Below are 22170 nucleotides of genomic sequence, written 5' to 3'. Positions count from 1 at the left end.
TTGTGTGCCTCTGTGTGATGACCCTGACTCAGCTGCCCCTGCATTAAAAAAATTGCTCTGCAAACTCCTCTGTACAGCTCCTCACTGCTCAGCCTTAACAATATTGCTATCTATGTAAAATAAAGAGAATATTCTTGCCAGGGTGTCACTTGGTCTAGGAAAGGATGGGAGTGAGATGGACATTGAAGGGAGGAGGGGTAGAGAGGTATGGACACTGGGAGAGGGGTCCGAGGGGTATTGACACTTGAGTGGAGAAAGGGTAATAGAAAAATTGAAATAGTGGGGAGGGGGAATGCGTTTAGGTGACTTTTTACAGCCATCATAAAAATAGACATATGGAGAAGCGGTTATAACTTCATTTTTAAGCATTTGTGAACTTTTAAGCATTTGTGAACTCTTGTGCTTTATATTTTATATTTTCCGCAGAATTTCACATGTTGAAAGTTTCAGCCCTTCAAAATTCCAATATAGTCCGTATGCTGTAAAAACAAACAAAATTGTTAAAGTTACTGCTTAAAAAAATCAGGTTAACTTAAAACAAGATTATTGGTTTGTGATGAAGGTTTCTAATATAAGCAGAGCATGAAGAAAATTTAAAAAAATAAAAATGTTAAAAAAAACACATGTGTATGTGTGCATACATACAGTGTGTATATATACATCTGAATCTCCTTCTTTTCTTCTATTGCATTTCTTCTTCATTATTTTTACGTTTACTAATCTCCCTGGTCCCTTCCCCGTCTAGCATACCTTATCTACGCAGCATTGCAGGGTTAACGGGAGTGGGACTTAAAGGGCTTTAAAAATCCAGGTGCCGAAACTCGGCCTGGGGAGACCATTGGTCTCCCCACTCCAGTAGAGTCACCTGTATGGTCCTTTAACTCTTGGAGCGGGCCCCAGGCCAAGTTCCACTGTCAGATACCAAAGGTCCATGCGAGCGACTCTATTGGTCCCCTGCAGGGGCCTCCTCTAGCATCAACATACGAATTTCCGCTCCTGCGATGCTGTGTAGATAACGGGAGCGGAAATCCATAGGTTCACCGTCAAAAATCAAGGTCCATAAGAGTGACTCTATTGGTCGCTGGCAGGGGCCTCCTCTAGCATCAACCAATTGGTTAATGTCAGAGGAGGCCCCTGCAGGCCACCAATAGAGTCACTTGCATGGACCTTTAGCATCTGGCCTGGGGCACGCTCCAAGAGTTAAAGGTCCATACAAGCGACTCTATTGGAGTGGGGTGACCAATGGTCTCCCCAGGCCAAGTTTTGGCACCTGGATTTTTAAAGTCTGTACAAGTGTCAGGGCCAACTCAGGCTGCGGAGCTGTTTATCTCTAATTTCCCCTGTCTCACTAGTTTCCCCTTTGCTGTGGTTACTGTGCACCAGGCCCTGTCCAACTCCGCTACTGTGCAGTAACTCCTGAACGCCATCTTTGGGCGCTCTGGGTCTTTACAGTCATCTGTATGGACCCAGTCCCTGACAATGAGTGACTCTATTGGTCGCCAGCAAGGGGCTCGTCTGCCATCAACCAATGAAGTGCAGGTGCACTTCAATGGTTAATGGCAGAGGAGGCCCCTGTCGGTGACCAATAGAATTGCTCGTTTGGACCTTTAAAATCCTGGCGCCAAAGCAGCTGCGTAGTGTGTGCCACATTAACTCTGTATTAACCCCTTCTACAAAAAACGAAGAAAAATACATGGAGAATGTATGCGGATATTCTCCCAAACCGGGTGAATATTCATGGAATACGAAGATTTCTTTTCCCCAGGAAGACGAACACTAAGAGTTGGCCAGTGCCCAAGTCTAATTATTATTGTAAGTGGCAATGGTACTTTACACCCTGAAAAGACTTTATAAGCTTATTGGAGTGAAGGTGCCCATTTTTCTGCACAAAACCAAGTTGCAGACCTCAAAGTGTCAACACTGCATAATAAACAGGGAAAGGAAGTTTTTTCAGTACAAAGTTACTATACACAACACTGTGGATCAATTTGCCCATATAACTTATATTTGTTTTTTAAGTATAGAAACATAGAATGTGTCAGCGGATAACTATTTCGCCCATCTACAGTATCTGCCCAAGCAGAAAAACACATGAAAAGAGGGTCTGTTCGTGAAAAGGATTTTATTAAATAACATTAGCATTTGCACTGAAGTTATATGAGTGTATAACAAAAATAAATGAAACCTAACAATTCAGGATACTTGTCCTGCATAGTCTGCCAACTCTTCTACATGAGGATCAAGAACTTCACATTAAACTCTCCCCCTTCTCACTATCTACCCCCTCCCCTTCTCACTGTCTACCCTCTCCCCGTCTCACTATCTACCCCTTCTTCATGCTTCTCACTAGCTAACCCCTCTCCTCCCCCTTCTTACTATCTACCCCTCTCCTTGCTGCTCTGCCACGGGGCACTGCTTCACTGCTAAGCACCTGGATATGACACTTCAACTGAAACAGAGGCCTTGCGCTCCCACCACCACAGTCAGGGCAGCGACGAGGTGGCGGCAAGCAGCGGAGGAAACAGTGGGATCCCGAGCGGTTGCTGAAACCTTTTTAATGCGCAACCGCTCTGTGCCACTCTCCCTCCTTTGCTTCCTGCCGCCTGAGTGCTGTGCACCCGCCTCGGCACGGCCCTGGCCCTGGTGATGGGACGGTCGCCTGGTGCCCCTGCTGCTATGGCGCCTGTGCTGCCACACAGCTCGCACACCCCCAAGGCTGACCCTGCGTGTCACAACTGAAGGCTTTGCATGCCGTTGTGGCATGAGTGCCATAGGTTCTCTATTACTGCCTTATTGTATATTGTAACACTTCAGAATATAAGGAAGTGAATTGAGTCATCACATGCATGGTGATGTCATTGGGTAATAGGGTGACCACATTGACCATATTTTCCAGGACAGGTATAAGTTTTTCATATTGCTGACCAACACAGGTAAAGTGCTGCCCTGCAGTATAGACTTATGCCATCTTCCATACTGCATATGACATCTTCCATACTGCATGGCAGCATTTTATCTGGACTGGTCAGCAATATGTATAAATAATGTGTCCTGGAAAACGTGGCTGATATGGTCACCCTGTTGGATAGACATCTGGATACTAACCTAACATGTGTCCCGTAGGAAGTTCCTTAAAAGGACAAGCAATTTATACAGAATGTTTGTGAATATGCCATTGAGAAAAAAATCCCCTAGCTTTTCTTATTATGTCTGTACCTTTTTAATTACCTTACTTCCCCCACCACCTTTATTATATCTTTGCAACACAACCTACATCCCCTAAAATTCTGCCCCTCCTACCCCCTTTAACTTCACCTACCTTTCCTTCACTGCTCATGATGGCAAAGTGTTTTTTTCCCCCCTTTCTCTTTAATTTCGCCATTGTATTTATACCAAACACAAATTCTACCCTTGCCTCATTCACTTGGTTTTCCAGAGTCCTCTCAAGCCTTATTTTTTTCTTCTTAAACTTCCTGAACTTTTCTTCCTAAATTTCTCACTCATCCATAGACCCAACTCTTTATTTGTACTATTGCAACATTATTGCATCCCAGCACAATCAGATTTTATAAAATCTCCAGTTGCTCCCCTTTGATACATTATGTATAAATTAATAACTAAATCTTTACATATTACTTGTCTATTTCATTGGAGCAGAGATACAAACCCTAGAAAAAAAATGCTCTTAAGGGATATACGGTATTTCTTCCTTTCTCCATTTCCCTGCGTCATGTGTTAAACTTCTGGTGTAATAAAATGTGTCTTTGTATTTACTATCTTATTGGAATATACTTTGCTTCCATTGAATAAATGCTATTAAAAATAATATTTATACCTGATTCCTTCACGCAGAAGACGAAAACCTTCATTGATTTTGTCAAACGGCAGTCTGTGAGTTATTAAGCCATCCACTGAATACTTATTTGCCATTAAGTCAGATACCAGTTTGGGGACTTCATCTTTGCTCTTAAAACCTGTAATTATTGTAATGACATTTTAGATAATTGTGTATACCCATGCAATATTCTTGTATAAACACCCACACCTGTGAACGTACTAGGGCTATTCACAAACCTATTAGTTTCCGGAGGGCTGATGAAATGAAGTAGAAACTATACTATTGTATTAATACAAAAACATGATTAATGACATCATACCCCAATGCTTCATCATAGGATGTGCTAAAAAGGTCTTCACAGACCTCTGAGCTATAAATGGACCAGATATAATGAAGGCCCGGTTTAAAAAGTTACAAACTCAAATAGTAAATTAGAGGCTGGTGCTTTTAAAGGGACAGTTTACTGTCCCTGACACCCTCTCTAAAGAGGAATGCATATTAACTTACTCTATGAGTACTTGGATATATATATTTCTCCAAACCAGAAATAAAAATACAAATACAGTACATCTTATAATGCCTTTCAAAATTTCAAAGTCTTTCAGCTTTTTAAACAGTTCCTAAAAGCTCTCAAATTATGCAGAGCCTACTAAAAATGTCTGTGTCATAAAGCTTGAAACCAGTATATAGTTGCTACTTTTAAACATGTCATGTAGTCTAATTTTGATGAGAAAAATTACAAAGATTTTATTATTTTCAGATATATTTTGAGCATGCTGAGCTCTATATATATTATGTCTGGCTGCTTTATAGATTAGTCATTGGTCACCAACCACCAAAGAGGGAAACCTTTGCCAGTAGGATAGAAAGATTTCAAGCTGTGTTCCGCAGTGGCACTTTTCGGATATATTGGTGAAATCATAAAATATATTCGATATGTACAAGTTTCTTAATACACTTCATATCCTTAGCACTTTAACTCCTGTAAATACATTTAGACCCTCCAATTCCCATATGAAACTTAGAATTATTTAAATAATTCAATATTATACCAATAGTACTAGGATATCACCATTCATTACCTCCAAACACTGCTCCTTTAATTGTACGACCAGTCAGTACAAGCAAAGGGTCAAACGAAACTTTTGCTGATGAAGGAGATACACCAACAATAACACAGGTTCCACATCCAAAGTGACAGGACATGAGAGCAGATACCTGAACAAGGAAACAAAAAATAGTAACTTGCATTTTCTTTACTCAATTGTGGGGTAAAGGAGAGCAAATCTTGCCTTGACAAAGAATAGAGTAATTGACATTGTCCTTTTTGCTTCTCTTGGAAAGCTTTACAGATGTTGCGTTGCTTGCGCACTTTTCCATTGGCCATAATGAAATGAGCTTGGGTGTATTAAGTCACAAGATCTACGCCTTGTAAAAAGATGCATGATCACCATTGCAAAATGTTCTAGCTTGTTAGGTACAATTAATACAGGTGTGGAATCTTTCTCCTTCTTTTGCTAAGATGATGCTTCAACCATTTGTCCCCTTTTTACCATCACACCTACTGTCTCTTGAGTAGTAATATAATTGTTTTCATTTTGCTAATATAGGTAATATAAAACAATTACTATTTTATGTATTATCCTTTAGTGTGATCTTATTAAAAAATGTGCACAAACATCATTGATAATATTGTATAATGTCACTAACCATGACTGCAGTGCTTCCAATACACTCAAAAGAATAGTCCACTCCATCATTAGTCATCTTTGCCAGAACCTCTTCGATGGGCTCATTGTGGTCCTTTGGGTTGACACATTCAGTAGCTCCCAATTCTTTTGCTTTTGCAAACTTACTACTGTTCAGATCAACACCAATGATTCTGGAAGCCCCGGCTGCTTTGCATCCAATAACTACAGAGAGGCCAACACCTCCCAACCCAAACACGGCACATGTAGTGCCAGGCTTAACCTGTAAAGAATTGCATTTATACATATAAAGGTTAATCAAAGAATAAAATGGTAGTCAGAGATTTGCTAAGTTTCCTCCCAGTCATACTTGCAGGGTTACTGTTTAACTATCTGTATGATCTTGTTAAGTAAACTATGAAGAGATTATACTTTATTTAATAGCAGCTGCACAAGGGACCAAGGTTACTGGACATTACCGTATTTGCTCGATTAGAAGACGACCCTGATTATAAGTCAACCCCCTTAAAATATGAATATTAATTTAGACTACCCTATAGGAAAAAAGTTTTACTAGTAAATATTAATTCACATGTAAACTTTTTTTCATATTTAATAAAAACAATGATTGAGAACAATGTATTTCTTGTTTTCATTTCCTTTTATTTGCCAACCTGTCCCTCCCCCAGTTATGCACATCTGCCCCCAGCTTGCCACTCTGCCCACCTATATGCCACTCTGCCCCTAGATATGCCTTATACTCCCTATATGCCTTATACCAATTCATCCCCAGACTTGTCCCCCATGCTTCAGACTCCCTGGTGTCTAGAGGGAGCAACCGGTGAATGTCTGCGCGATGCTCGTAGACAACCTCCGCTGCTACCTGGCACTTCCGCCTTTATGACTGAGCACTGGAAGGTCATGTCACGCTGGTGCTCTGACATAGAAGCACCTGCCGAAGGTTCGAGCAGCAGCAGAGGTTGTCTGTGCGCATCACACAGATGTTAACCGGCTGCCAGAGAGAAGAGTCCAGGTCTCCCGCTGTGCTGCAGGGGTGGAGTGGTTGCCATAGAGATTGTGGGTGGTTAGAAGTTTTATAAGAGTAAGAGGAGTAAGCAATATACCCACCTGTGAGCACCAAAAAATTCTTCCAGTCAGGCCTTACTGACCCTAGTCTTGGCCCTGTTCTTGCATGTTTCTAAATTACCGGTATGTTGAAATGTCTCAGGTCATTAATTTGTTTGCCAATTATATGTAGAAATTAAGCAAATAAATATCAGACTAATTAAATGATGAATAATAATGAATAATTTGCAAATAAGCATTGACTTTGAGAGTTATCATTCATTTAAAGTATAATAAATTGAGATTGGCAAGAAGTCCATACAAATTTCTAAAAGGTTTTCCGAAGTGCACTTAATCAGCACCAACTATATTTACATATATATGGTACTTTATATCCCCTTTAGTCACAAGCCATGTCATGGGTCTTTTTGTTTTCATGTTTGTAAATCAATTATATATATCACATAAAAATAACAGTACAAGAAGTACTTACCTGTGCTATCTTCACAGCAGAGCCATAGCCTGTCGAAAACCCACAGCCCAATAAGCAGACTTTATCCAAAGGAGCATTGTCATCTATCTTAGCAACAGCAATTTCATCAACCACAGTATATTCGGTGAAAGTACTAGTCGATATGAAGTTATAAACCGGCTTCCCTCTGCAGGTAAATCTGCTGGTGCCATCTGCCATCAATCCGATATATTTACCAACACTATTTAAAAAAAATATAAATATTTTAGAAGGAAAAAATCAATGGCTTCTTTTTTTATATTCTAGGGATCACAGTCTGCTTTGTGCCTACAGCATCGGTTTTAGGAGCATTGGAGGTGAGAAGGGGTTAAAGCTAGCTCAACTCACTTAACCCCTTAAGGACCAGGCTGTTTTTTACTTTTTGTACCCTTTGGCAAGGGTTTGTCTGGTGTTTGGGGGCTAAAAGGCCACATTTGGGAAGTGCGCTTCCCCCCTCCCCATTTTGGTCAGTCTGTGCCTATGGGCTATCTTTGAACGCTAATTTTAGCACTTGCTCATAATAATAAACGTTCTTTTTTTTTCATTATTTTATTCTTGTTGGACTTTTTTACATTTTGCTATAATTGGATGGTTCCTCTAATGCAGTATTATTTTTAAGTGTTACCACTTTTTTTTTTAAGCTTTTTTTTCTTTATTTTTTATATACCGTATTGGCTCGGATATAGGCCGCCCCCGTATATAGGCCGCACCCTAAAAGTTTGGTGCTTTTTTAAAGAAAAATTTTTTTTCTTTAAAAAAGCACCAAAAAAAAAAAAAAACATTCTGCCACTCTGTCTCTCCCCCCCCGAGATATGCTGCCACTGTCCTCCCCCCCGAGATATGCAGCCACTGTCCTCCACCCCCCGAGAAGATATGCTGCCACTGCCCCCCCCGAGATATGCTGCCACTGTCCCCCCCCCGAGATATGCTGCCACTGTCCTCCTCCCCCCGATATGCTGCCACTGTCCTCCTCCTCCTCCCCCCCGAGATATGCCACTCTGCCCCCCCGACTTACCGGAGCAGACTCCCGGGTGTCTTGCGGGGCCGGCGGGGGGCATCTACGCAATACGCGTATACAACCGGAAGTTGTATTGCGTAGATGTCCCCCGCCGGCGCCCCGCAAGTCCCGGGCGTCGGGCACTAGACCCCGAATATAGGCCGCACCCCCACTTTAAAGTCTTAAAGTGGGGGGAAAAAGTGCGGCCTATATTCGAGCCAATACGGTATATATTTTACTAATCACATTGTGATAAGAAAGCTGGGCTCCATTGACTTTCATGGTTGAATGCAGTACCTGTAAGGAATCTAGGAGAAACATACCTCCCTTCCACCACCAATCCTACATAAATGTCACAGTTTTCACACACTGTTGCTGGTATTTTGGACCATTCCTCCATGCAGATCTCCTCTAGAGCAGTGATGTTTTGGGGCTGTCGCTGGGCAACACGGACTTTCAACTCCCTCCAAAGGCTTTCTATGGGGTTGAGATCTGGAGACTGGCTAGGCCACTCCAGGACCTTGAAATGCTTCTTACGAAGCTACTCCTTCGTTGCCCGGGCCGTGTGTTTGGGATCATTGTCATGCTGAAGGACCCAGCCACGTTTCATCTTCAATGCCCTTGCTGATGGAAGGAGGTTTTCACTCAAAATCTCACAATACATGGCCCCATTCATTCTTTCCTTTACACGGATCAGTCATCCTGGTCCCTTTGCAGAAAAACAGCCCCAAAGCATGATGTTTCCACCCCCATGCTTCACCGTAGGTATGGTGTTCTTTGGATGCAACTCAGCATTCTTTCTCCTCCAAACACGACAAGTTGAGTTTCTACCAAAAAGTTCTACCTTGGTATGACATTCGCCCAATCCTCTTCTGGATCATCCAAATGCTCTCTAGCAAACTTCAGACGGACCCGGACATGTACTGGCTTAAGCAGGGGGACACGTCTGGCACTGCATGATTTGAGTCCCTGGCGGCGTAGTGTGTTACTGATGGTAGCCTTTGTTACTTTGGTCCCAGCTCTCTGCAGGTCATTCACTAGGTCCCCCCGTGTGGTTCTGGGATTTTTGCTCACCGTTCTTGTGATCATTTTGACACCACGGGTGAGATCTTGCATGGAGCCCCAGATCGAGGGAGATTATCAGTGGTCCTGTATGTCTTCCATTTTCGAATAATTGCTCCCACAGTTGATTTCTTCACACCAAGCTGCTTGCCTATTGCAGATTCAGTCTTCCCAGCCTGATGCAGGTCTACAATTTTGTTTCTGGTGTCCTTCGACATCTCTTTGGTCTTGGCCATAGTGGGGTTTGGAGTGTGACTGTTTGAGGTTGTGGACAGGTGTCTTTTATACTGATAACAAGTTCAAACAGGTGCCATTAATACAGGTAACGAGTGGAGGACAGAGGAGACTCTTAAAGAAGATGTTACAGGTCTGCGAGAGCCAGATATCTTGCTTGTTTGTAGGTGACCAAATACTTATTTTACCGAGGAATTTACCAATGAATTCATTAGAAATCCTACAATCTGATTTCCTGTATTCTTTCCCCCCATTCTGTCTGTCATAGTTGAAGTGTACCTATGGTGAAAATTACAGGCCTCTCTCATCAGTGGGAGAACTTGCACAATTGGTGGCTGACTAAATACTTTTTTGCCCCACTGTATATTGGCAGGTTGAAAAAATAGATAATGAAAACACATACTCATTTTTGTAACACAAGTTGCTATTTGGACTTTTACAGCATCTGCATTCTCTGCATTGAGGAACAAAGAGTGGAATTACTTTGTCTCCTAAAAGGAAAAAAATATGATCAATGCCAAAAAAGCATCCAAAAAAATAAATAAATTACATAAATAAAAGCATACAAATAATTGACTTAGAACACTTTTTTTAAAACAGCTTTTTACAAAATATTTTAAAAATGCTGTTCTTAATAGACATTCCGTATATATTATGTACTACTATGGAATGCTTCTTAAATTAGCTTATCCTTTTTAAAAAATAACCCATCTCTGGCAACCCAAGGGCATTACCTTCAAGATCTTCAAGTTTAAAGGGACCTCACTCCCATAACACATCTGTCCCATCACACAAAACACCTCACTCAATAACACTCACTCCCACTCACTAAACATTGTGGCTGTTACGTGATATTAAGAGCTTTAAAACTTTGCTGTTTGACATGCTTGAGCAGGTGTCTGACTGCTGTGATGTGATACCTAAAGGATAGCTAATGGGAATGACAGGACTCTATTTTTTGGCAACTGTAGTTTTTCCATAAATGTTTAAACACAGTTTTTCAGAGAAAACCAAAATGACAGATAACATTCTTTTTACTCTCTCTACATGAGTAAAATGTACTCATGCAGCATCGGTGTTAAATGACAAGCTAAACGTCATGTCTACAAATGCTCGCAGTTTAGGGAATAAGATCCATGAACTTGTAACAGTTGTGGCAACTGAGAATGTTGATATAGTGGCTGTTACTGAGACATGGTATAATGAGAAAAACGACTGGGACATATCAATACCGGGGTACTCTTTATATAGAAAGGGCAAGAAAGGGGGAGGGGTGGCCCTATATGTGAAAAATTACATAAAATCTAACTTAATACAAGTTGGTGAGGAAAACTTAGAGTCGGTTTGGGTTACAGTACAATTTGACAAAAGTAAAGTAACACGCATAGGTGTGATTTATAGACCCCCAGGACAAGTAGAAGAATCTACTAGTGGAGGAAATAGCTAAAATGACAGTGAAGGGGGATGTTATAATCATGGGTGACTTTAATCTCCCTGATGTGAACTGGAAAACGAAAGTCGCTGGTTGTGGAGTGCGGATATTCTAAACTCCTTACTGGGATTATCTTTAAAACAAGTAGTTGAGGAACCAACTCGTAAGGAGGCCATATTGGATTTAGTGTTCACAAATGGAGATTTGTTAACAGATATTACTGTAGGTGAAAGTTTGGGATCTAGTGATCATCAGTCTGTGTGGTTTAATATACGAACAGTGACTGAGTCACACCACACAAAAACAAAAGTTTTAGATTTTAGAAAAGCTGACTTTTCTAAAATGAGAATATGTATAGAGGAGTCATTATCAGACTGGCACAATTTAAATGGCGTTCAGGAGAAATGGGATTTTGTAAAAGCTGTATTATTGAAGATAACAGAAAATTGTATTAGGCTGGTCACTAAGAGTAAAAAATTAAAGAAACCACTGTGGTACTCTGCAGAAGTGGCCAAAATCGTAAAAGACAAGAAGTTAGCCTTTAGTAGATACAAAAATACCCAAAGTAAGGAAGATAGACAGATCTATAAAATTAGGCAGAAAGAGCCAAAGAAAGTTATAAGAGCTGCCAAATCACATGCAGAAGAGCGAATTGCCCTCTCAGTAAAAAATGGAGATAAAACATTTTTTAGATATATAAATGAGAAAAGGAAAGTTAAACAAGGATTAGTTACATTAAAACAAAAGGAATGTATGTAGAAGAGGATAAAGGTTTAGCTGACTGCCTCAATGAATATTTCTGTTCAGTTTTTACAGATGAAAATGAAGGAATGGGACCTCAGTTGGGAAAGAAGACTGAATCATTTGAAATATGTCAGTTTATCGAGGCGGAGGTTCTACTTCAGTTGTCTAAGGTAAAGACAAATAAGTCGATGGGGCCTGATAGGATACACCCCAAGTTATTAAAAAAGCTTTGGGGTGTACTAGCAAAACCGTTAACTGATATATTTAACGAATCATTGGTAACGGAAGTTGTCCCTGGGGATTGGAAAGTAGCGAATGTTGTGCCCATTCACAAAAACTGCAGTAGGGAGGAGTCGGGCAACTACAGGCCAGTAAGTCTTACATCTGTAGTGGGGAAATTAATGGAAACTATGTTAAAGGAAATGATTGTTGAACATCTGACGTCACATGGGTTTCAAGATCAAATACAACATGGGTTTTCCTCAGGAAGATCTTGCCAAACAAATCTTATTGATTTTCTTTGATTGGGTGACTAAAGTAATTGATCAAGGTGGTGCAGTAGACATTGCATATCTGGATTTCAGTAAGGCCTTTGACACTGTCCCACATAGAAGACTTATAAATAAACTGCAATCTCTGAGTTTAGATCCCAATGTTGTTGAATGGATTAAGGAGTGGCTGAGTGACAGACAACAGAGGGTTGTAGCCAATGGTGTATATTCAGAACAAGGTCTTGTTACCAGTGGGATACCTCAGGGATCTGTACTTGGACCCATTCTCTTTAATAACTTTATTAGTGATATTGCAGATGGTCTTAATGGAAAGGTATGTTTATTTGCTGACGACACAAAAACTTGCAACAGGGTTGATGTTCCTGGAGGAAGAAGCCAAATGGCAAACAATCTATGTAAACTGGAGAAATGGTCAGAGCTGTGGCAATTGGCATTTAATGTGGATAAATGCAAAGTAATGCACCTGGGGCATAAAAACTCAAGGGCAGAGTATAGAATATTTGATACTGTCCTAACCTCAACGTGTGAGGAAAGGGATTTAGGGGTAATTATTTCTGAGGATTTAAAGGTAGGCAGACAATGCAGTAGAGCAGCAGGCAATGCTAGCAGAATGCTTGGTTGTATAGCGAGAGGTATTGGCAGTAGAAAGAGGGAAGTGCTCATGCCGTTGTACAGATCACTGGTGAGACCTCACTTGGAGTATTGTGTACAGTACTGGAGACCGTATCTCCAGAAGGATATAGAAATGTTGGAGAGTTGGTTTATGGATTACAAGATAAACCTTACCAGGACAGGTTAAAGGATCTTAACCTATATAGCCTGGAAAAAAGACGGGACAGGGGGGATATGATAGAAACATTTAAATACTTAAAGGGAATCAAAAAGGTAAAGGAAGATAGTTTATTTAACCCCTTCAATCCCAGGGGTTTTTGATACCTCAAAGCCCAGAGCAATTTTGCCATTTTTGGGGTATGTCGGTTTTGCGATTATTCTCTGTTCCTGTGAATAGTGTACCCATGTAAACTATATATTGTTTTTTCAAGGAGAGATAGAGCTTTCGTTTGATACCATAGTTGGATGATTAGCTGAAAATTTAGAATGAGAAATTTAGTAAAAACTAGCGAAGATTAGAAAAATAAACTATTTTTTTTTTACATTTTCCCTCTGAATCCTCACAAAATTAGGTAAAGTGATGGAAAATCCCCTCCAAGTTTATCAATTCAGGTGTCCTGATTTCAGAAATACCTAATTTATATAGATTTTCCAGACTTTCCCAGCACCAGGGAGCATACTATTAGGTATACAATTTTGTATAATTTTTATGCCTATGGCTTAACCGGTTTGGGGGTTGTGAACGGGGGCAGGAGGGTTATACTGGCTAGATGTTATGCTAGGGCAATGGGATGTAAGGTTTTTTTAAGAATTTTTTTTATTATCTTTTTTTATATTTATTTTTTTAATTTTTTTTTATTTTAATTTTTTTACATTTTTTTGTATTTTTTATATTTTTTTTTTTACACAGTAATGGTAAGAGGTCCTCCTAGGGACCTTCTGAACATGCCAGTGATGTCACAGTGACATCACAGCTCACATTATAATTTTTTTTTGTATTATTTATATTATTATTTTAATGATTTATTTAATATTATTTTTTAAATGAATTAACTTTTTTTTTTTCTGCTTTTCTCTTTCAGGACGGGAGGGGGAGTGAGAGAGATGGTCTCTCACTCCCCTCCCCGCGATCCCCCTGCACCGATCACACTGTGATCTCTATGCAGGTCCTCACAGACCTGCATAGAGATCGTAGCGTCTCTGTGCCTCATCGGAGGGCAGGATATCCCCGCAGGGGATATCCTGTCCTCCGATGACCTTCCGGGTTACGTCAGCAGTGACGCAACCCGGAAGGGAATGCCCGATCGCGCGTTTGAAACTGCGCGATCGGGCAGTTTACCGGTAACAGCTTACCGGCTTTCATGCCGGAAGCTGTTACAGGCGATCTGCAAAGCCGGCTTCTGCTGTCAGTGGGGAGTCCAGGCTGTCAAACGACAGCCTGGTCTCCCGTGCAGCGGCAGGGATGTGTCCCTGACGCTGCACAAAGGGCTGGACGTACCGGGACGTCCATAGGGGTTTCTTTGTGGGTGTTTTTTGGACGTCCCGGTACGTCTATAGGGGAACGAAGGGGTTAAAAGGAGAAATACTACCACAACAAGAGGACACAAGCATAAACTAGAGGGGCAAAGGTTTAATGGTAACATCAGAAAATATTACTTTACGGAAAGGGTAGTGGACTCATGGAATAGCCTTCCAGCAGAAGTGGTAGATGTTAATACAGTAAAGTCATTTAAGCAAGCATGGGATAGGCATAAGGCCAAGCTAGATATAGGATAAGGGCAAGTACTAAAGGAAAGTACTCAGAGGTTGGGCAGACTGGATGGGCCTACTGGTTCTTATCTGCCGTCACTTTCTATGTTTCTATGTGGCAGCACTTATCTGTGGATATTCTAATAGCCCCCCTATGTGGAATGGCCATTTTAAGGAGTTCAGGACTGTTATTCTCATATGTTATATTCCTGCTGGTCTTACCTGGTTTAAGGTCGGTTACTCCCTCTCCCACACTCTCCACTATCCCAACACCCTCGTGACCTAAAATCACTGGATACTTGATTTCGGTTATTGCACCGCTTAGGAAATGATCATCTGAACGGCATATCCCAGTTGCAACAATCTATATTAAAGAGAAGCATACATATTAATAAAATGAAGATATATAACTCCTATACAAAAAGGAAGTTAACAAGAACAAGCAATAAAACAAACAATAATAAATGATAATTAATTATTTCAATGAGGCAAGCTTACTTTCCTGTAGTGGTCATACTGTATAGTATAAATAATATTTTGCACTGTATAAAATAAATCATTAGATCTAGTACAGATAGTACAGTTTCTCCTTTCACCTTAATCTCTCAGTCAAAATGAGCTTTGTATGTGGTCAGTTATTGCTTACTGCCTTCTCGCATTCTCCAAAATATCCTTCATGTGGCCATAACTATTTCGTTATTAAATCTAAAACTAAGTCTTTCTTCTGTTTGTATCAGATTAATTAATATATTTAATATATATAATTAATATTTTTATATTCCGGCCCTTAATTTTTTCCCAGGTGCACATCAACGCATGAAAAGATCTTAACCTTAATGCGGACTTCATGAGCTTTTGGTGGAGCAACTTCAATCTCCTCGATGCTCAGTGGCTTGTGAGGCCCCCATGCAACTGCTGCCTTGCATTTGATTACCTAAAATGTAAATGATATTCAATATTTAATAGCAACAAAAATAACAAATAGTAGTTACTATAGCTCCCTTGTGCTAAGAGACCATATTATGACTAAATAAATGGGTTATCCATCATACCACATAAAGAAAGCCAGACTTCCCTGCTTTATAAGAGAAGTCCTTATGAGGAGAGGACCCTGATACGAAATTATGAACCTTCTTTACAATGAGGAAACATCTTAAATATCAGTTTAAACTTAAAAATGTAGTTGCTAGAATGAAAGTTTATGATCACAGTACTGTTCTTAATGTTTTTTTATTTTACAGTTCACAGCTGCAAAAATTATGCTCATCCAAAATATATACATATTTTAAAATATTTTATGTAATAAACAGAATAATATTGGATATTGATGATGGAGCACTTTAAAACAGGAAAAAAATATAAAGCCCCAATACGAAAAAAGTTCTACATGAAAACATTGCATAAAAATATGTTTGCTCTAAAGTAATGTGTAATCTTACACATGTGCAGCATGACCACTGAGTACCTTCTCCCTCTTAGCCCCCTTCAGGACCCTCTCCTTCAGGGAGTTAAGTTAGTGCTGACCTACTCCCAGGGTGTCTCTTTAAACACTCAGCAGCTTTGCTTGTTTCTAAATATATCTAAATATATCTAAACAATTCCCCCATCCTCCCTCCTTGCACATGAAATAAGTAGAAAACAAGCCCCCTCCTTGCTGAGTGTTTAAAGAGACGCCCTGGGATTTGCATGCTTACTAATTTAGTACATCAAAAATAATTACTCCACAATCTGTTTTCTCTGTCACTAACAACATAGTATTCCAGGAATACTATGTTGTTAGTGACCCCTGCCTACCGGGGTCGCAGGGGTCGCGACTGCGACCGGGCCCCGGCGGCAGGGGGGCCCAACCCAAGGGGCCGCACGAAATCGGGCCCCGGCGGCAGAGGGGCCCAAGCCAAGGGGCCGCACGAAATCGGGCCCCGGCGGCAGAGGGGCCCAAGCAAAGGGGCCGCACGAAATCGGGCCCCGGCGGCAGGGGGGCCCAAGCCAAGGGGCCGCACGAAATCGGGCCCCGGCGGCAGGGGGGCCCAAGCCAAGGGGCCGCACGAAATCGGGCCCCGGCGGCAGGGGGGCCCAAGCCAAGGGGCCGCACGAAATCGGGCCCCGGCGGCAGGGGGGCTCAAGCCAAGGGGCCGCACGAAATCGGGACCCGGTGGAAGGGGGGCCCAAGCCAAGGGGCCGCCCGATACCTTTTTATGTTTTTTTTTTTTATTATTTTTTTTTTAAATAAGGCAAGCCGCGCCACGGAGCTGGCGACGGCCGCCTAATCATTGATGCAGCGTGAGGGGCGAAAGCTCCGCCCCCTCACGCTCAGAGTGTAGGATCACCGGATCACATAGAGCATGAGGGGTGAAAGCTCCGCCCCCTCATACAGACTGCAGGAGCACTGGATCGTGCCACAAGAGCTGTATGAGGGCTGAAAGCTCTGCCCCATCACACAGACTGCTGGAGCACCGGATGTCGTGTCAGTCACGTACATCCAGTTTGAAAATAAAACGGCAGTCTTCATCTATCACTCCATCAGCACTTCATCAGGGCCCCAAAGTGGAAGGAATAGGGAGGTCGGTACAATAATGTATTTTAAAAAAAAAATATTGTATATGGCATTAAATTATTATTTCATTATTATTTCAATTATAAACATAAAAATAAATATATGTGTGTGTCTGTGGAGGGGGACAAAACGCATAAAGTTTTTTTTCTTTAAAAAATGGAGATTTCTAGATTTATTTTTATATAGATATACATATATAAACACTTATATATAGATTAGACACACAAGTTCAGCTCCCGAGTGTCACCTTTGTCCCCATCCAGCCAGGCACAGGATGGGCTGTTTGGGGACAAAGATGGCAAACCCTACGTGTGTTATCTGGGTGCTGGTCAGGTTCTATGTGGGCAGTGTGGAGGCCAGGGCTGGTTTTGGGGTGCGCAACCTGTGATCTATGCCTATAATTTAGGGGGTTTTAAATATACCTTTAATGCAGAGTTTTTATGTGAATTCTATTTGATCTATATCTGCAATGCTGGGTTTGTGTGTTATTCTGTTGATCTATATCTGCTATGCTATGCTTCCATACATTATTTATGTATTCAAAGAAAAAGGAGCGCATGTACAAAAGGGGCCCTATGTACATGCGCCCCTTTTTCTTTGATTATGCCCTTTGTACATGCGCCCCTTTTTCTTTGATTTTTTTACAGATATGATTCAATATGTAAATTTAATTATTTTATTTTTATTTTATTTTATTAAATATTTTGAAAAAAAATTGTTGGGTAAAAATCATGTTTTTTTTGGGGGGGGGTGGGGGGGTGGGGGGGTGGGGGGGCCCTTAACAGATTCTCGCACCCGGGCCCTGAGGCGTCTAGTTACGCCCCTGGTATTCCTAATACCAGATATGCCTTGGATTTTTATGGGCCAGGTGCATAATTTTACATTTATCAGCACTGAAATGAAGCAGCCACACTCTTGTACATAATGATAATACATGGACTTCATTTGTACCTATTCATATTTTAAATGACCATAGATTACCAATGATACTCTAATGTTACAAAGAAAGTGAGATTCAGATGACATTGAGGTTAAGTGGCATGCCTAATATCCTCAGAGAGGAAGAAGAATAGATCTTTTGTTCACGTACACAAAGTGACACAGAATAACGTGTGTAAAATGTTCCTTTTATTGTTCTTCACTAACCAGTGTTCCTGAAGGATTGGGGAGAGGATGTCACCGTAAGTGCCGTATGGAAAAAGTTAAGATACACTCATATAAAATGCTCTGGGGTGTCTAGTTTTCAAAGATATATGGTATGAAGGTGGATTAAGTTGGCTGGCTTCAAAAATGTCTCAAATAGCACATGGGCACAAGATGACCAGATTTAAAAAAAAAAAAAAGTTTTCAAATAGCAAAAGCTACTCACATTTATTGCCCTATAACTTGCAAAACAAGTAAAAACAACAAAAACATTGAACATTTTTAAACCCAGGACAAATGTTAGAATTCATTCAGCAGTTTTTTATTAGCCTTGTAGATGACTAAAAGATTTTTCAAAGAAAAGTCATAAACATTTTTTTAATATTTTTTTTTATTACGATATGACCAAAATGGAAAAAAAACCAGTAAATAATATGTCTGAGTACATGAAATTATTTTATTTTTTTGTTTATGGAAGAAGAGGTGTCATATAAGCACTTTTATTATTATTATTATTATTATTATGTATTGCTCTTTGGTCATGCTGTCTGGGACATTAAACTGTCCCTTTAAAATTCACAAACCAAGCACTTTTGGTTGGACTGTTGCTGACGTGTCTCTAAATACACCTATCTCAGTATAACTAAAATACATGCCAAACTAATACATTTGCCAAGTAATTTTTCATTGTGAGATCATGCAATGCAAATTTTAAGCTGACAAAATATCAGTGAAATCATAAATATATTATATTTCAAAACTGCATTAACTGAGTTATGAACAGCTGAACTTGTAATAAAGAAATGAAAAATGTATACATTTAATGGCTTAATGAAGAGGATAATGTTCATCCTCAATCTCGAAATCTTTATTCTAAATGGTTGCACAAGATAACTATGTTCCCAACACAGCTGTGTAAAATACTGTTCAATTGCTCTGGTGAATGTTTCAATGTTTCAATTTTAAGACTGCTTCTTAATGGGGACAGTGGATCTACTTTAGATCCCATCTAGAACTGCCTGTTCTTCATGCATGCTTTAGTGTGGTTTAATTAATGATGGCTTACATGGTATTATTATTATTATCATTTATTGTTTTATATAGCGCCATCAAATTCCGTAGCGCTGTACAGTGGGTATACAGGACATAACAAGTAGTATGTAACATAACAATATGACGTACAGAAACAACAGGTGAGGAGAGCTTACAATCTAGGAGGGAGTTAGGGAGTATTACACATGTAAATGTAAAAGATCTTTTTACTTTAAATATTGTAGAAGCCCACACATACCTAATACGCTGACAACTGAATAAACAAACCAAATGCAAAAAAAATCACATAATGTTCAGCAAAGGGGTATTTAATGTTAAAATCAAGAAATAAAGAGTAAGTATTCTGTATGTTCTAAATGTATCTGCTTTTTTCTATTCATTCTAATGCAGTCTCTAATAATCATCTAATAATCATCCCTCAACCTATTTGCCTAGATTTTTGTATTTTAGAAAGAGTTTGATTCTTTCTGCTTACTTTTCCAGCAGTCTCCATATGGCTTCCAATATGTGTTTCACCAGATAAAAAAGAGATTGAATCCACGGTTGCATTCAGAAAACGTTCCAGTTTTAACCACCCGTCCTCCCTCCCCTTAGCAAGTAACCATTCACAATCCTACAAACTCCACCTTAAAAAGTAAAAAAATGCAAAAGGCTAAAGAACTGGAAAATCATTCTGTGGTAACAGCCTAGAGAAGGTCCGTAGTTTATTATACATTTTTACTATACTCAACATAGTTAAGAACACACAGCTATTAAAATATATATTTTTTGGTGTATAGTGTTGTTATCTGCCTTTTGTAATTAAGATCACAGAGCGAAATTACAAAGTCTACTTTTTTTTATACAGTAAAAGGTACAATAACTCCGGTTTCAAAACTATGATAAACTCTGATGTTTTTAAAGTGAATTGACCCCAAAGTCTTCAAGACCTAGCAAAATAACTAGCATGATCCATATGTTCACGGGTGGCTTCTGACTTCAATATTAAGTCAATCAGATCATGCAGGGTTTTACTGCCATCAATGCCATAGTCCCCACCAACATCAACAAGGTCTGTGGATAGTGAAGGTTACATATGATGAGTTCACAGTCATGCTGTGTATAAAATGATGGCTGTAAATAGGGCCAGTTATAAGTAACTATAACCGAAACTATCAGTTGTATATTTAAAAGCAATAAGGCAAAAACGAGGCTACTTAACTATGCCAGTATATACACTCACTGACCACTTTATTAGGTACATCTTGCTTGTACCGCGTTGGACCCCCTTTCGCCATCAGAACTGCCTTCATTCTTCGTGGCATACTTTCTACAAGGTGCTGGAAACATTCCTCATAGATTTTGGTCCGTATGGACATGATGGCATCACGCAGTTGCTGCAGATTTGTGGGCTGCACATCCATAATGTGAATCTCTCATTCCATCACATCCCAAAGGTGCTCTATTGGATTGAGATCTGGTGACCACTGGAGTAAATTGAACTCATTGTCATGTTCAAGAAACAAGTTTAAGATGATGTGAGCTTTGTGACATGATGCATTATCCTGCTGGAAGTAGCCATCAGAAGATGGGTACACTGTGGTCATAAAGGGATGGACATGGTCAGCAACAATACTTATGTAAGCTGTCGCATTTAAATGGTCCTCAATTGGTACTAAGGGGCCCAAATTGTGCCAAGAAAATGTCACCCACACCATTATACAACCACCACCAGCAGCCTGAACCGTTGATACAAGGCAGGATGGATCCATACTTTCATGTTGCTTTTACCAAAGTCTGACCATGCCATCTGAATGTCGCAGCTAGATTCGATACTCATCAGTCCGGGCAACGTTCTTCCAGTCTTTCATTGTACGATTTTTGTGAGCATATGCGAATTGTATCCTTAGTTTCATGTTCTTAGCTGACAGGAGTGGCATCCGGTGTGGTCTTCTGCTGCTGTAGCCCATCTGCTTCAAGGTTCGACATGTTCAGATATGGTATTCTTTGGTTGTGACGAGTGGTTATTTCAGTTACGGTTGCCTTTCTGTCATTTAAAACCAGTCTGCCCATTCTCCTCTGTCCTCTGACATCAACAAGGCATTTTCATCCACATGACTGCCACTCACTGGATATTTTTTCTTTTTCGGCTGATCCTCTGTAAACCCTAGAGATGGTTGTGCGTGAAAATCCCAGTAGATCATCAGTTTCTGAAATACTCAGAGCAGCCCCTCTGGCACCAACAACCATGCCATGTTCAAAGTCACTTAAATCCTCTTCCAACTTCAGCAAGTTGTCTTGACCACGTCTCCATGCCTAAATATATATATACAGGATATCACAAGTGAGTACACTCCTGTCAGGGTCCATCCAGGCTGCGGAGCTGCATTTTTCTGATTTTCCCTGTCTTGCTACAGTTCCCCCTTTGCTGTAATCCATTCCTGGATTTCCATATGCTCTGTTCTGTGCTTCTGATTCATTGATTCCAGTTCTGCTCTTTACTTCAGCTCTGTTTTCTTTATAAGATGTGCCCCACCCGTTTGTTATGTTTGTCTTAGTCAGCAGTCTAAAGGTATGTCCTTCTTGGTTTTGTTTAGATTTCAATGTTTAGTTTCAGTTTATTAGTCATTCAGTAGGCAGGGTTTAGTGTTAGGACTCACTGAATATTGGAATACTTTGGCGTAGTGGTGGGCTAAGCGTTCTACGGCCATACGATGTGAGGGAATCTTCAATTGTTATCACATAGTCCTAGGCTAGTTCCTGTATTCATGTGTGTCTGTCTCTTATGTACCTTTGCCCTCTTTTCCCTGAATCATCTGAGGATTTCGGTTCCTCTTTCCTCTCCCCATGTCCCAGTTAAGATATCCTATCCTTGCTTAAAGGAGAAGCGTCTGAGGATCCCGGCTCCTCACTCCATCCCTTGTTTCCCTGTCCTCTGTTGTGTCCTGTACCATGTATGTCTTGTCTTGTTTCTTGCTCAGTCTCCCTGTTCCGTGC

General features: G+C 40.4%; 1 protein-coding gene across 1 annotated transcript; it reads right to left on the bottom strand.

Annotated features, from left to right (window-relative positions):
- Window positions 1–348: 348 nt before the first annotated feature.
- Window positions 349–19765, bottom strand: LOC128486942 (alcohol dehydrogenase 1-like). Its single transcript, XM_053461564.1, has 9 exons — window positions 19670–19765; window positions 15277–15378; window positions 14667–14808; window positions 9799–9886; window positions 7085–7304; window positions 5549–5809; window positions 4921–5056; window positions 3836–3974; window positions 349–479 (listed from the first exon to the last, which is right to left on the bottom strand). Exons 1-9 carry the CDS (start codon window positions 19685–19687, stop codon window positions 455–457), a joined length of 1131 nt encoding a protein of 376 aa, XP_053317539.1. The 5' UTR covers window positions 19688–19765; the 3' UTR covers window positions 349–454.
- Window positions 19766–22170: the final 2405 nt, after the last annotated feature.

This window comes from Spea bombifrons, chromosome 1 (assembly GCF_027358695.1).
Source record: "Spea bombifrons isolate aSpeBom1 chromosome 1, aSpeBom1.2.pri, whole genome shotgun sequence".
Lineage (NCBI taxonomy): Eukaryota > Metazoa > Chordata > Amphibia > Anura > Pelobatidae > Spea > Spea bombifrons.
The sequence above is the reverse complement of the archived record's forward strand: the minus strand, read 5'-3'. Positions and strand labels throughout refer to the sequence as shown.

Coding starts and splice junctions, on each gene's coding strand:
- LOC128486942 (XM_053461564.1), bottom strand. Junction 9,887..14,666: donor AGTAACCGACCTTAAACCAG/GTAAGACCAGCA, acceptor TTTTCCTTTTAG/GAGACAAAGTAATTCCACTC. Junction 7,305..9,798: donor AACTTGTGTTACAAAAATGA/GTATGTGTTTTC, acceptor TTTTTTAAATAG/TGTTGGTAAATATATCGGAT.